The sequence below is a fragment of the Cyprinus carpio genome, chromosome B5 (assembly GCF_018340385.1).
Source record: "Cyprinus carpio isolate SPL01 chromosome B5, ASM1834038v1, whole genome shotgun sequence".
Lineage (NCBI taxonomy): Eukaryota > Metazoa > Chordata > Actinopteri > Cypriniformes > Cyprinidae > Cyprinus > Cyprinus carpio.
The window spans coordinates 8,451,027-8,465,708 of NC_056601.1; the positions used below are offsets into that span (position 1 = coordinate 8,451,027).

General features: G+C 35.4%; 3 protein-coding genes across 4 annotated transcripts; 2 read left to right on the top strand and 1 right to left on the bottom strand.

The window, feature by feature from the left end:
- The first annotated feature begins 3,213 nt into the window (after positions 1-3,213).
- pdzd3b (PDZ domain containing 3b) lies at positions 3,214-9,003 on the top strand. Of its 2 annotated transcripts, XM_042724098.1 has the most exons (10): positions 3,281-3,369; positions 3,458-3,516; positions 3,841-4,052; positions 4,189-4,390; positions 4,491-4,627; positions 6,345-6,549; positions 6,646-6,842; positions 7,588-7,812; positions 8,115-8,339; positions 8,500-9,003. In XM_042724098.1, the coding sequence occupies exons 3-10, from the start codon at positions 4,023-4,025 to the stop codon at positions 8,572-8,574; spliced, it is 1,296 nt and encodes a 431-aa protein (XP_042580032.1). In that variant the 5' UTR covers positions 3,281-3,369; positions 3,458-3,516; positions 3,841-4,022; the 3' UTR covers positions 8,575-9,003. The 2 variants fall into 2 exon arrangements, with proteins under 2 accessions (XP_042580031.1, XP_042580032.1); XM_042724097.1 differs by lacking the exon at positions 3,458-3,516 and having other exon boundaries at positions 3,214-3,369.
- A 356-nt stretch (positions 9,004-9,359) lies between these two features.
- On the top strand, positions 9,360-11,614 carry atp5l (ATP synthase, H+ transporting, mitochondrial F0 complex, subunit g). The gene is made up of 3 exons (XM_019104356.2): positions 9,360-9,520; positions 9,982-10,142; positions 11,412-11,614. The coding sequence occupies exons 1-3, from the start codon at positions 9,469-9,471 to the stop codon at positions 11,508-11,510; spliced, it is 312 nt and encodes a 103-aa protein (XP_018959901.1). The 5' UTR covers positions 9,360-9,468; the 3' UTR covers positions 11,511-11,614.
- Positions 11,615-11,851: 237 nt separating this feature from the next.
- Positions 11,852-13,225, bottom strand: ift22 (intraflagellar transport 22 homolog (Chlamydomonas)). Its single transcript, XM_019104354.2, is given in 5 exon segments — positions 11,852-12,047; positions 12,234-12,436; positions 12,533-12,622; positions 12,729-12,811; positions 12,903-13,225. Coding segments are annotated over 5 exon segments (555 nt in total). The 5' UTR covers positions 12,933-13,225; the 3' UTR covers positions 11,852-11,898.
- Between the last annotated feature and the right edge of the window lie 1,457 nt (positions 13,226-14,682).

The window sequence follows — 14,682 nt, forward strand, 5'->3', positions numbered from 1 at the left end:
AGCAAAGTATATGTGTTATGCTTTAAGCAAGATTGTAAATACATGTATGCAGTTTTGTTGACGTTGTTTTATTCTTTTCTGGACATTTGTTTGTAATTAATTTTATTTTTATAACCGTAAATATGACATGCAATTCTGGAAAAGAGAGTGTTGTGACTGGAAAATGCATGACGAATTTGAATTCAAAACAAGACGCTGTGACCATGTGTTGTAATCCAAAAAATGCTCCTAAAATTCTTGACAAATCTGAAGCAGGTTTATTTTAGGACATATTTGTATTGTTTTAGAATGTTTCCATTGGGTGAGCTGACTCCATCTTGAGCCATGTGAGTGGTAAAAATTTGATATACAGGCTTTGAGACAGGAAGACGGCCTCCAGAAAGTTTTTGCATTTAGTAGCATTTAGTTCTAACACATAGTACTGTAAGGTACGATTGCTCTTTTTCTAGAACAATCTGTCCGCTGAAACATTGCACACAGCTTTAAAGTTGATATTTTGGTCATTCTGCAATTGAAGAATTGCTGCTGTAAAATAATTTTTGCTTTTTTGCCATATGGTATACCCAGGGAAAAACTAGGTCAACTCCTGGTTGTGGATGTCTCTGCAGGAGCACAGGGTCCATTTTCAAAACAGCTGCTTAAGAGAGTAAAAGATCAATGAAGCTATTAGCTGCTCAACAGTCAACAATCCTGTATTCAATATTGCTTAGGCAAAGAGTGTTATATGTTCTTTTTCCCTTTTGAGTCATTGGAGAGGTTTAGAATAAGGAAATGTTCACCATCAAGAATCTGTCTTCTAATGGTACACAGACATCCAGCGTAGAGAGTTGGGTAATACCTGTTTCTATTAGCAATAGTATTGTTCTGTGCCTAGTGAGTGATATTTCCTATCTAATCCTTGAATATTCAATATATTTCCAGTGGTCGTCTGGCAAATCTCTATTGTGTAAAAAATCATCATTTTGCGTGTCTGTCATTAGTATGTGTCGATATGGGTTTCTGTATGTGGAGTCTCAGCTGAAAGATGTTGAGAGACACCCAGATGAGATCATATATCAAACACTTACATTTAATTATATTAATTTCTCTTTAAGCAAAATCAGGTGTTTTTTTTTTTTTTTTTTTTTACTCTGAATGCATGTCTTTACAAATAAGAAGCATTTGATGATTCTCTCTCAGATTTGAAAATAAAAAAACATAAGCAGGTAGAGTGCAAATTCATTTTCGAGTTATTGAAAAAGACTTTTGTTGATTCGGTTTTGTGTATGAAAACATTTTGCGAGGTTTTGGCTTGCACAGCAATGAGAGTTAATGCAGTCTGCTTCCCAGTTTTTCTGCATAATTATCATGTTCGCCTCATCAGAAATGCAAGTTATGCGTGCTAAATCTTGTTCAAATGATTATAATAAATGCATTTATATATTACCTACACTTATTGATGATGATTTCTGTCTCTATAGTGGTCTGGGTTACACATACTGTATTTCAAATACTCTGTAACTTTAAAAAACTTTTTTTTCAAGAGAACAGTATTTTAGTAACTTTGATTTTCTAACCCTGCAGTCAGTTTAATTTGGACAACCTGCTCTTGAAGCGATTGTCCAACCAAAAATTTTAATTGTCATCATTTACTCACCCTTGTGATGTTCACTTTCTTTCTTCTGTGGAACACAAAAGATGTTTTGAAGAATGTTGGTTTTGATATGCATTGATTTCCATTAAACTGGAAGTCAATAGGAACTGTTATCAGCATTCTTAAAAATCAACGTGATCTCACAATTCGTATGTATTTTACGTAAAATGTGGTTCTATAAAACGTACATTTTACAGGCACTAAAACGTACAATACTGATGTATTTTCAGCATCTACAGTAATCTTACAAATATTTACATATTTTCAGCATTTAAAGTACAAAGCTGTATTGACAGCACCTAAAAATGAATCCTTATGAATATATTGAAATCATGGTATTAGTTTTGTTATTAGGGGTTCAAGCACGTAGTGCTGAAACCCTATTGTAATTGTTAAGATTTTTATTATTATTATCCTTCCGCTGTAAAACTGATCGTGCAGACCAAACCTGTTTTGAAGTACTGTAGGCCTACTATGCTTTACACTTTTTATCTATTTATTTATTTAATTTAATTTGTACACTGCATGTTGATGCTTGCTGTTAAATCATTAATTGTAAGGAGGAAAAAGCCCTGCGGTTATTTGAGTGGAATTTATGCAAAAATGTTACAAATGCATGGTCATAGATAATCCTAAATTAATTTTATTTTTATTTTATTTTGAATTGAAAAGAAAATATTTCACTATTAGGTTAAATCATGACTATTAGTAAATCATGGTCACTCCATCAGCGGTTGAGTGTTTGTGAACTCAAGGCCATGGGCTCTGTTCATTTATCATTGTTGAGGACAAAATACAGCCAGTCTCTGATATCATTTCTTCATATTTATTACATTTCTAGTTTTTAAAATTTACCTGTAATGAGTAAAACTGACTTAAGAACTAAGTAATGTGCAGAATGCGGTGACGTGATTCATTCTTGACGTGCTGTACCTCAATAAAAAGCTGTTATCATCAACAATAAAAAATCCCTAGTTGATTGGCAATAGATAGCAGCCTCAGTATTGCCAACAAGGCAAGCATCCAAAGCATATTTAACTAAGATGTTTAATCAAACCCTGTCAACCAAAGGCAAACACTATTTTTATTATTTCTGGCTATAACAAACATCACATGTTCTCACTATGGATGACCAAACTAGAGTATAAAGGGAAGTCAGAGCAGATGAGCTATAGCCACATTTTCTGAGTCAAGATCTGTTTGTGAAATCCTGAGGTTAAATGTGATCTTTAAAGCAAAATGACTGATCTTGACTCAGAACTAGGAAAGTTTTTATCCAGGAATTCGAGGTGTGTTTGGCCTCGCTGTGAGGTCATCAACATTTCATGTTCCTCTATCTCTCATTACTTTAGTTGCAGTGCTATGGGACGCCATGGAGCTGACAGAGTAAGTAATGTTTTTATGACTTGTGTTCCTTCAGAGACACATATCCACATGGACTGTAGCTTTTGACTTTGTGCTTTCTGCTTTGATAAGAGTGCACATGGACAGACACGCCTCACCTTATGGCTTCATCTGAGTGTACTATCTAAAAAACTTCACTAAAGTGAAGTACCTGTGTGGAGGGATTATTGACTTGTTTATGGTAGTGCACTGGATCTCATTGGCTGTTGTGAACAGAATTTATCAGAGGGCATAAACTAAATCCTTAACCTGTTCTTATGTTCTCTAAAGGTTTACCTTCAATCCCAAGGAGGGAATAGACAATCCAGCCATGGTGACTGCCGATGATACAGGTTAGTGTGTTTTAAATTTCAATCATTTTATTGTATAATTTATCATTTATCTGGATTTTTATATTCATTTTTTACTCGTACCACAAAGGAAGGTTTTTATACCAGGGTTTCCCAAGCTGGATTTCATGAGGGAACTGCAGGGGGTTTGTGAGTGGATTAATTTAATCATAAAAAATTAAGAATACATAAAAAAATACAATTAAATTAAAAAATAAAAAGAAAATACTAACTATAAAAATAAATAAATACTGTATTTACATGTCCTGTGGCCATTAACCAACATCAGAGAACCGCAAACATGTTGTTAAATTATTAAAATATTAACTTAAAATCTCATGGTAAATATATTATATCAAAGACATTTGGCTAACAAATATTTTTGGGAATGCTTAGTCTATAGCAAAGGATTATTAATAAAAAATATTTATAGTATACCATGAAGTGTACAGTTTGTCATTTCTTGGCTGACAGAGGCTGCGTCAAAGCCCTCGCCACGTGTGTGTGTGCTGAAGAAGGAAGAAGGAGAAACCTTTGGTTTCCGTCTGCGTGTGGAAAGAGGGCAGCAGGGTCACATAATTAGACAGCTGGATTCACTGGGAGTGGCAGAGAGGAGTGGGCTCAAGGATGGGGACCGTCTGCTTGAAGTCAATGAGATGTTTGTTGACAATGTGGAACACATGGAGGTGAGAGGTCATGACCTTTATTTTGCAATTACTGTATGTTTTTTTTATATATACTGTACAAGCTATAAGCATCTGTTTTTTTTTTTTTTTTTTCAGGCTTTGTAACAGTGTTTTATTTTGTTTATTTCACTCCCAGGTGGCACACAGGATTCAGGTGAGTGGATCACACTTATGCTTCCTGGTGTTAGATAAAAAGGCCTACGAGCAGGCTGTGTCTGAGGGTTGTGATCTTAGAGAGCTGGCTAAAGCTAGTCGTGGGGAAGGATGGAGGCCTCCCCGTCTCTGCCACATCACGAGAGATGCACCTTGCCTGGGCCTCAACATACAGCCAGTGGACGGTAGAAATGCAGTAATTTCATATATACATATAAAAATGTGTCAAAATCAGCCCTTTCTGTAATGCCTTCATAGAAATACTCTCTTGTCTCTGATGTATAGGTGAGAAAGGCAAATTTACAGTAAGCTCAGTGAAAGGAGGTGCTGCAGAGAGAGCAGGAGTTAAGAAAGGGGACCGGCTGATTTGGATAGATGGTGCCATGGTCTCTGAACTCACACACTCCGCCATCAGCAAAATGGTAAACATGGACTTGCTTTAGATAAATGTAAAAATGTAAAAATATATGGTAAAAAAATGGCAGCTGTGGTTGCAAGAATATGGTGGGAATGCTTCAGATATTACAGGATGGCATATTGTTTCCTGTATGTTGTACAGCTTAACCACATATTTCATCAAGTGATATAATGTCAATATACAATTGTATAATCTATCTGAACTACCAAAATCTACTTTTTATCTTAAAATGTACTAATAACCACTATAATAATACAAAAGATAAAACAGAAAGCCACATGATGAATCACAATTTTATCACAATTAGCCTGTCCACAAAACATGGCCAATACTCATGTATAGATTCTACCCAGGGTCTCACACACACAAAGAAAAAACAATATCAGGACACCACACAAAACTAAAATAACGAAATAAACTAGTGTTGTCAAATGATTAATCGCAATTCATCACGTTCCAAAAAATTTTGTTCACATAATATATGTGTGTACTGTGTATATTTATTATGTATATATAAATACACACATGCATGTATATATTTAAGAAAATATGTTGTTTGTATGTTAAATATATTTATATATAATATAAATTACATGAATATATAAATACATGTAAATATTTTCAAAATATATACTGTATGTGTTCGTATTTATATATACATAACACAGTACACATTCATGTAAACAAAAACTTTTATTTTGGATGCAATTAATCATGATTAATCATTTGACAGCACTACAATACTGTACTACAATACTAGTCTGGTTTCAGAAGTGGACATTCAACTGAGACTGCCTTGCTCTCAGTTGTTGAAGCCCTGAGACTGTCAAGAGCAGATTCCAAATTTTCAATACTTATCTTGCTGGATCTGTCCGCTACTTTTGACATGGTTAACCACCAGATCCTCCTGTCAACCCTATTGGCAAAGGGCATCTTAGAAACCGCACTCCAGTGGTTTGAGTCTTACCTCTCAGATAGGTCCTTCAAGGTATCTTGGAGAGGTGAGGTGTCCAAGTCACAACATCTAACTACTGGGGTGCCTCAGGGCTCAGTTCTTGGACCACTTCTCTTCTTTGTCTATATTGCATCACTAGGATCTGTCATTCAGAACCATGGCTTTTCATATCACTGCTATGCTGATGAGACTCAACTCTACCTCTCATTCCATCCTGATGATCTGACAATAGCTGCTCGCATCTCAGCTTGTCTAACAGTAATTTCTTGCTGGTTGAAGGACCTTCACCTTTAACTCAACCTTGCCAAGACAGACCTGCTTGTGGTTCCATCAAACCCATCGTTTCATCACAATTTCACCATCCAGTTAGGCACATCAACCATAACTCTGGCATACGTGACATACTTCCATTCCATCACTTAGTAACTGACTAAATGTAAATGTGCAATAAACAGTACCTAAATAAAAGAAAATGAAACAAAAAAACACCATAATATATGTTACCTTTTACAAAAATAAACAAAATTAAAACATAATTAAATAATCATCATCTGCTGTGTCACGCAGTGACCTCTGGGAATGTACTTTTACTACATTTTACATTATTTTACCATAAAATTACATAATGCAATGGTAAATCGTTTTAAAGTTTTTCACTCACAGTTAACTAATTAACAGTCTGCTGTGACAAACTCATGTCATGAGTAGCATTTAGATCTTTTATGGTCTTATGGTGTACTTTCAACTCAAGTGATGCTATGTACAGGTGAAGAAGAGCAACAGTCACATGACAATGCTGGTGATTGACAGTGACAGTGAGAAGAGTTATGCCCGTAGGAAAATGCCTATTCTCCCAGCCATGGCTAATGCAGAGAACATGCCATATCGGCCTCGCAGATTGCATCTGGTGATGGGGCCAGAAGGGTACGGCTTCCTGCTCAGGCAGGAAAAGACTGGAACAGGACGAAGTAGTGAGAGGCAGACACAAACTATGACATGTACACATACTTTGGCATACAGCCACACAAATGAATTGCAAACTGTATATTTATGTTTGGTTTATACAGTCCACATGGTGACAGAGGTGGATAAGGGCAGCCCTGCTGAACTTGGAAGGGTTAAAGAAGGTGAGATGCTTCTTGAAGTGAATGGAGAGTCCACAGAGTCACTGAGTCATAATCAAGTTGTCAGCAAAATAAGACAGAGTGGACAGCAGGTCACCCTCACGACTATGCCACCTCAGGGCCAGGACTTCTACACTAAGGTAAATATACAGAGTGAGCACATAAATACTAATATGGGGACGATTCTTCAGTTAAGGGCACTTCTTATAATTCATTTCTCATGTCATGAAAAAAATTGTCACTGGAATGCAGATCTGATTTTGGACTTGATCAACCAAAGTGAATATTAATATAGTGTGTGGTGATGTGTATATGTGATATTGAGTGTGATGGTAACTATATGTTTCTGCTTTTGGAGAAAAAGCCTGGATTTTCTAAAACAACAACTTAGCAGTCAATGCAACTTTCCTTTGAAAAGAAAAAAGTTCTCAAATTCTAATGCATTTGGTAAATGACACTTCAAAAAACAAATATGAAATGTAGATATGTGCATATAGATACATTTACATGTATTTCTTCTCATTTCCATCATAACCAAATATTTTATTTTATTTTATAAAAACAAAATTGTTCTTTAAGATGCTTGGTGTTACAGTATGTTCAGGACAACAGTTAAGCTCAAATTATATACAAATAAATACTTTAATTTAAAAATCATTGCAAATCCTTATGATTTTAACTTATGATACTATGAAACTTTTAACTATAATATAATAAAATATGTCCTATACTAATTAAACTGATATTAATGTTTTAAATTCCCCTATCTGAAAAATCACAATTAGACAATTATAATACAATAAAAGGAAGAATTTATCAACAAATTTTCGTCCTTTTTTCTTATGCCTGTTTGTCTGTTAAACGTCATATATTATTTATCCTCAGTTGGGCCTCTCTCCCTTGCTCTTCTGTGTGGATGTTACATCTGGTAACCCTGAGGAGCAAAAGGAAATCCCAGTGACTCCGAAGCCTGCATTACCCCTTTTTGAGCCTCAGGAGGATGTGCAGATCAACCCTAATGTTAGACGCTGTATTGTGGAGAGGGGCTCTGCCGGTTTTGGTTTCCATTTGGGCTGTGTCCAACAGAAACCTGGCACCTTCATCAGCCAGGTACAATGAAGCCCATTCACTGCCAAATTAGTCTTTAGATGATACTGACTTCAAAGGTTAGGACTGAATAGAAATGTTCCAGACTCACTCGTTTTGGTGGGAATTCTTCACAGAACTATATGCTTGGAAAATCAGCCCTAGGCCACATGGTGAACTGTATATAGCCTAATATGCAGGGTGTCATCTGTTAGAAATTATAGAACACTATTGATAATGCTTTGATACACTTTAAATAAAATATACATCATTTAAAGTAAATGTGAATAACAAACTTTTCTTTTATTATTATATTTACATTTTAGGTAGCAGCAGGAGGCCCAGGAGAGATGTCAGGGCTCCTTCAGGGTGATGTGGTGGTGGAAGTGAATGGACAGAATGTGGAGAAAGAGTCTGTGGAGGATGTCATCTTACATGTGAAGAGAGAAGGAGACACTCTTTCTGTACTAGTAGTAGATCAGAAGGGTTATGACTGGCTAAAGAAAAATGGGAAGCAAATCACTGTGAACAAACTAGCACCTATCTCTGAGGTACGCAATAACATATATCTATCCTAGTACTGATTAATTGCATTAAGTGTGATTAAACCACACACACCCAATGTTTTCACAACTCATAAGCAAAACATTATTCATCACATGCACCTTATTTATATTAATATTTATATACAAGTTCATGTATTTGTTACAGGTGGAGGAAAATGTTTCATGTGGTGCTGAACCACCAGCACTGAAGGCTGTTGACTTGTCTGATGACAGCACTTAGTCCAGGTCTAGTTATAGTGTGGATGGCCATTAAACATTCCTGATCGTGTCAGTGAGATCAGTGCTTGGAGAATGATGTATAAACAGAGTTTCAATGGGTAGCTAATTTCTCTGACCTATACATTTTGCACTTGGCAGTTTTTTTATATGAAATTGCCTAAACCTTGGACACAATCCTTATTGATATTCACAATCAATCAGAGTGCTGTGAATACAGTAAATGTTTAAGATATGTTTCTGGATGTTGAAATACAGTATAGCAAGATGGCATTAACAATGTTAATATCAATCTCTCTAAGAAATATTTTTACGTACTTTAAGATGTGTTCACCATGTGTTTTGACCTAGAAATACCATTTCAGCATTTTGATCCTAAATGCATAATTTAAATTGGGTCAAATATCCCTCTCCCAAATAAAATAAATAAATAAATAAAATAAATGAAAAACAATGTGTGGTATATAAATGTCTCTGATTCATCATGAATTATATGAAAATATATTTGTGTGCTATTGTTGTCCTTATTTAATAATAATTTAATAATTACACTATTTGCCTTTACAAGGCTAAAACATGAAAATTGTATAGCCCTTGTTTATACAGTCATTTAGCGTTAGCAGTAGCACTTATCCGGTCGTGTTATTCCGTCCTTATTTATATGAAAAGTATTTAATACGGTATTTAATTTTTAGGAAAAATTAAGGAGACAATCAGTTTTTATTTGTATAAACACGGTGGCAATATAGAGGCTATATTTTTACGACATCCTCGAAATTTCTGTCAGGCGTATAATCCGCCGCCTCAATCGAAGGGTCCTTTGCTGGAGGTGACATTCGTTGAAGGGCCCCGGTTTGTGAAGAGAAGCGGCGAATAAACCTTCACGTTCACAGAAATCATGGCCCAGGCGGTACAGAAACTTGTGGCTAAAGTGCCAACGTTGGTCGGTGGTAAGAATTATCACCTTTTACTTAAGATATAGAAGATTTAATTCTTCAAAAGATTTATTTTGTGTTGTGTGCTTCTGGTTTCCGGAGCTGTTAGAACAGGCCGCGTAAATGAGCAAAACATGCATTAGATAAATTAAACAGTTACTATACAGACAGTAATTGTGGTAACATGCTGATTTTCGTGCAAGCAAATTACCAACAATTGTGTTAGCTAATGTTCTGGTGCTTTACTCCGTTTATAGCTGTCACAATTCATTGTGAACGCGCACTACAGCAGTGTTATATGCTGGAGTCGACACAGCACAACAGTAGCCCAAATGTCAGCGTGTGAAGATGCATTCAGCTCAAACATTTAAGTTGTTCCTATGGCCTTGGCTTTGTGAATTTTCCTTTGCAAATGTAAACATTGGTTATATCTTTTGTATGTTTTCCGTGATTAACGTTTATAATCATATATGCAGCCGCTGTGAACTACTCCAAGCCCCGGCTAGCCACATTCTGGTATTACGCCCGTGTGGAGCTGGTTCCTCCAACCCCTGCCGAGATCCCGAAGGCCATCAGCGGTGTCCAGGATCTCCTCAAGGGCTTCCAGTCTGGACGGCTCGGTCAGACCACAGTGAGGGTTAGTACGGGTCCTTTAAATTCTGGTTTGCCATTTCAAATTGAACTTTTTTAAGATATGACAATGATGACACAAAATAATTGATTAAATGTAGTATCCCAAAAAAAAAAAAAAAAAAAAAAACATCTGCTTTGGCAGAGGCATAACTGTCATGCAGTGTTGGGACGGTTACTTTGGAAATGTAGAAGGTTACAGATTACAAGTTACCCATTTTAAAATGTAATAACAAATGTATTAAAGTAATGCAACTGATTACATTTGATCACTTTTTAAATGATAATCATATTCAAACATTTAAACCAGGCAGGGTTAACCTTACAGTAGCACTCAACGCTGCATGATTACTGTCAGACTTTCGGAATCCTTCATCACTTGAATTAAGATTATAATAATTTATTACTAAAGCACAGCCACCACAAAATCAGACTTTAGCACCTCTTTTTACTTTGAGATCATTCTGAGGTTTAAATACAGATTTAAAACCATAACAAGAAATTGTTTAATACCTATGATTCTGTTTTTGAAATCAGATCTTTGCATGACAGGAAACATGGGCATCTAATAGTTAATCTTAAAAAAAGATATAAAGCATATACATAAACCCAACTTGGAAATAAAACTGTTATCATAAACATGTCCTATTCTGTGTTCTAAACACCTGAAACATTGATCTCTCATATTTTAGAGCAGTCAATGCAATTTGGGAAAGAAATTAATTAAATCTGTACAGTATGTGGGGGTGTGTAAAAGAATTCAGATGCAATCTTTAACATTTTAACTAATTTAATTACACATTTTTAAACTGATTACAGTTAAATTATTTTGTAGTTAAATTGCCAAGTGATTCCGTTACATGTAACTAGTTATTCCCCAACACTGCTGTCATGTCATATTTCAAATATGTATTTGTCTTAATGTAAATGAGAGAGTAAATGAGTAATTTTTGGGTGAACTATCCCTTTGACTTTTGAATTAAATTGCAACATGCAAATATTTTCTAAACCTTTTCCTTTAAACATTTGGAAGCCAGTACACTCACTGCAGTTCAAGCATAGCATTTTCTCTAATAATATTTATAATATTTTCTAGTAAATATTTAAGCCCTTATATCAGCCTGTGTCTGTTCAATTATTGAACTGAAGATGCACTTCTTTGTCAGAATGTGAGGTTTAAATTGTACATTTAATTATTATTTGGCAAACCTGATTATTAGTAGTTCCAAGAATATTTATGTATTTAAGTCTCATCACTTTTATTTATTTGCCACAGGATGCTCTTAGGAACGGACTCGTCGCCACAGAGGTTCTGATGTGGTTCTACATCGGCGAGATCATTGGGAAGAGAGGCCTTATTGGCTATGATGTATAAATGTGGACTGTCCTGAATGCTTGTTCTCTTTGCTGAGCTTTGTCCGTTTTCTTTATCAGATTCTTGGAATCCAGGAACTAACTAAATAAATATTATTAAAGAAAGAACTGCTTCTTTAGTTCCAGTGGGTTTAATGACATGTCAGTGAGTGTACCCAGGAGAATGTCACGATATTGTGAAATATTAGTCTGATAGATGGTGGAATTCATTGATATACACAACATAACCAATGTCCTTTAAAATCTTTCTCATTTTGTGTTAAAAAGTAAAAGCATCTAGAAAAGTTTGTTTTACCAGGTCAAAGTGATTTCAATGCAGTTGTGGGGGAAAAATACAAAAGCTGAAAGAAAAATGCATGTGCATATATTATGTGTGATATAGAACAAAATTATGTAATAATTGACATTTCTTCTCGCTCCTGTTTTTCTGATAGCATCCGCATAACATTTCCCAAGTATTTGTGGAACTCCTGTCGGACATCTTCAGGCTCTTCCTCAAGGTTTGAGTGAATGAGCGGCAACTTGTTTAACTGTGGGGCTACACAGAGGATAAGTTAATTAGGTTTAAAAACAACTAGTCCTAAATATGTAACTTTAAGAAACTTTTTTTGAAGGGGTGTCCAGAAAATAAATGTCCTTTTCATTCAGTTTCAAACCAAAATGCAAATAAAAGCACCTTACAATGATCTGATGCAGCTAATGCTGTAGTGAGGGGGTAAGTTACCTAATGGTGGCCGGGTAGAGTCAGCCCCGCTCCCTGGTTTATGATGTGCTACGAGCAGACACTGGGCCTCTTGTAGACCCTGTGAGGAGATGAATGTAGAATGCCAGGTCTCTACTTACTTTAGATGACTGGGCACATCTGGGTTAAACACAATAACTACCCCACTGGCGTCTTTCATCAAAGCTGGCCAGCATGATTCAAATCTGTGCACGTACAATTATGAATTAATTTACTCAGGAGACATAGGAGTTGTTTGACAAGTCTCGTTCAGAAAAAGGGTCTGCATTTGGTCAACTTACTTGAAATCACCCGCACAATCCCATAGTTTCACTTCACATGTTGAATTTTTGTTGCCATTAGATAAATTGTGTGATTCAAACTCAAGTATCCTAAAGACGGACAAATGTCATATATGAATAAACAAAAATAAAACTTTTGGCCAGGCAGTAAGCATGTATACATGTTGCAACATTAAAAAAATAATAATCAACCCACCTTACTCCTTGTGTAGGGCAGTAGTCCGCTCCGATTGTCTCTGTTGTGTCAGACAGAAAATTGGCCAATGCTGTTTTCCCACACTATCAATATGAAATGTGGAAATTAGTGATATACACAAATAAATAAATAAATACACATAGATAGATATATACATACTACCAAACGATTTACCTCGCTAGGTCCAATTAATAAGATTTTCATCTTGAACGTACTGAAGTAACGTTATAGAGAGAAAAAGGCAAGGGAGAGATTTTGACTAGAGACCTATTTTTTTTCCAAACCTAGCGAGCTAGCTACTAAAACAACAAATTGACATTTCTATTGTGATGAAAAATAATAATATTAAATTAGATGTTAAAACGCTTGCTTAAAGTGTCAAATCAGCGCGATCTACCGACAGACATAGAAAGGCAGCTAGATGAAGCGCACGGTGGGTTAGCTCAAGGCTAACATAACAAACAACTCGTTTCCAAGACGATTAAGCAGAAGGTAAAACACGGGTCGCAGATTCGCTTCGCTAACCTTCATGATTTATCTTGCGTACATTATAACTAAATTATTATTATTATTTATTTAAATCCCGAGAACGGTACAAAAAGGTACTTAATTCGTTTAGTTTTTGGGCTATATAAATAACGTTTTAAAACAACCCCTTACAAACAGAAAACAAACTTTCAAGAAAAATAATACAAGGCTTTTAGACAGATGAACTCTTCCCTTTTTCCACACAAATGAGCAATATTATTGTCACACGATATGTAACCTGTCACAACCTCTTATGGGAACCCGCCTATTATAAACGTTTTAATTTATGAACATTAATGCAATTCATGAAATAGCAGAAATGTAAAGGCCAAACAGTATAATTATCGGACGAAATTCACAGAATCTAATTCAAGCCATTTTGGTTCATGAAACCAACATATGTAGTATTTGAGGTTGTCCTAAACATGAGTCCTAAAAGTGATTTCTAAAAAAGTTGTATTTCCTCTTATAGCCACACGAGGACACTAGTCATCCGCCATGAAAGAAGCAAACTGTCCACAGCAGGTTGTTGTCTTTAATAAGGTGTTTACAAAAATAACACACCACAGTGAAAAGCAGAAAGCAGGTTTACCAACTAAACCGGTAAGTTAACACAAATTAAACTGTTAACCTCAGCTACCCAACAGTAGTTTCTCCGAAAACCTCAGTTGCTTTAGTGTGGTAAAGCTGGTTTTATGTTGGACATTTGACAAACATTCGCCGAGCAGAATAAGGGACTGTCTCAAAAGTGCATGAAAAAGAAAAAAATGCATTCCAAGATTCGAAACCATGCAAAGCAAATAAATGCAAATAAAATGTAAAGATGTGAATTAAGTGGAAAAAACATTAATACATGATTTTAAGATGTGAATGGGATATTCACTATGAATTGTTACATTGTTATTACATTGCATTACAACATTTTCTTTTAACTGGTAGAAACAGGAGTTGATATGGCATCTGTAATTTATTCAGTTACACTTCTAACACATCATACATCACTTGGATTTTGGAAATATAATTTTGTGTATTTTTAGTCAATTGATCAAATATTTAAATATAACTCATGATTATGGTCATGTGTATACACACACACAGTGGTGGCCAAAAGTATTAGAACACTAGTATTTTCAGCAGTTAAAAAAATGGTTTCAAGTCAATTATTTCTATCTTTTGCTGTGTCAGTAGGAAATATAAGTTTACATTTCAAAACATGCCATTAATTGTAATAATCCAGTGAGATTTCTGTCCGACAACAGCCAGTACTCCACACAGAGATCTGATGTCATCATTGTAATGTCAGAAATAATGTCATAAATAGATTTTCTTTATCAGTTAACTTCTATTAACTAAATTAAATCAACATTTGGTGTGACCATCCTTTGCCTTTAAAGGACCTACCTTGAAGCACCTTGGAGACGTTGCC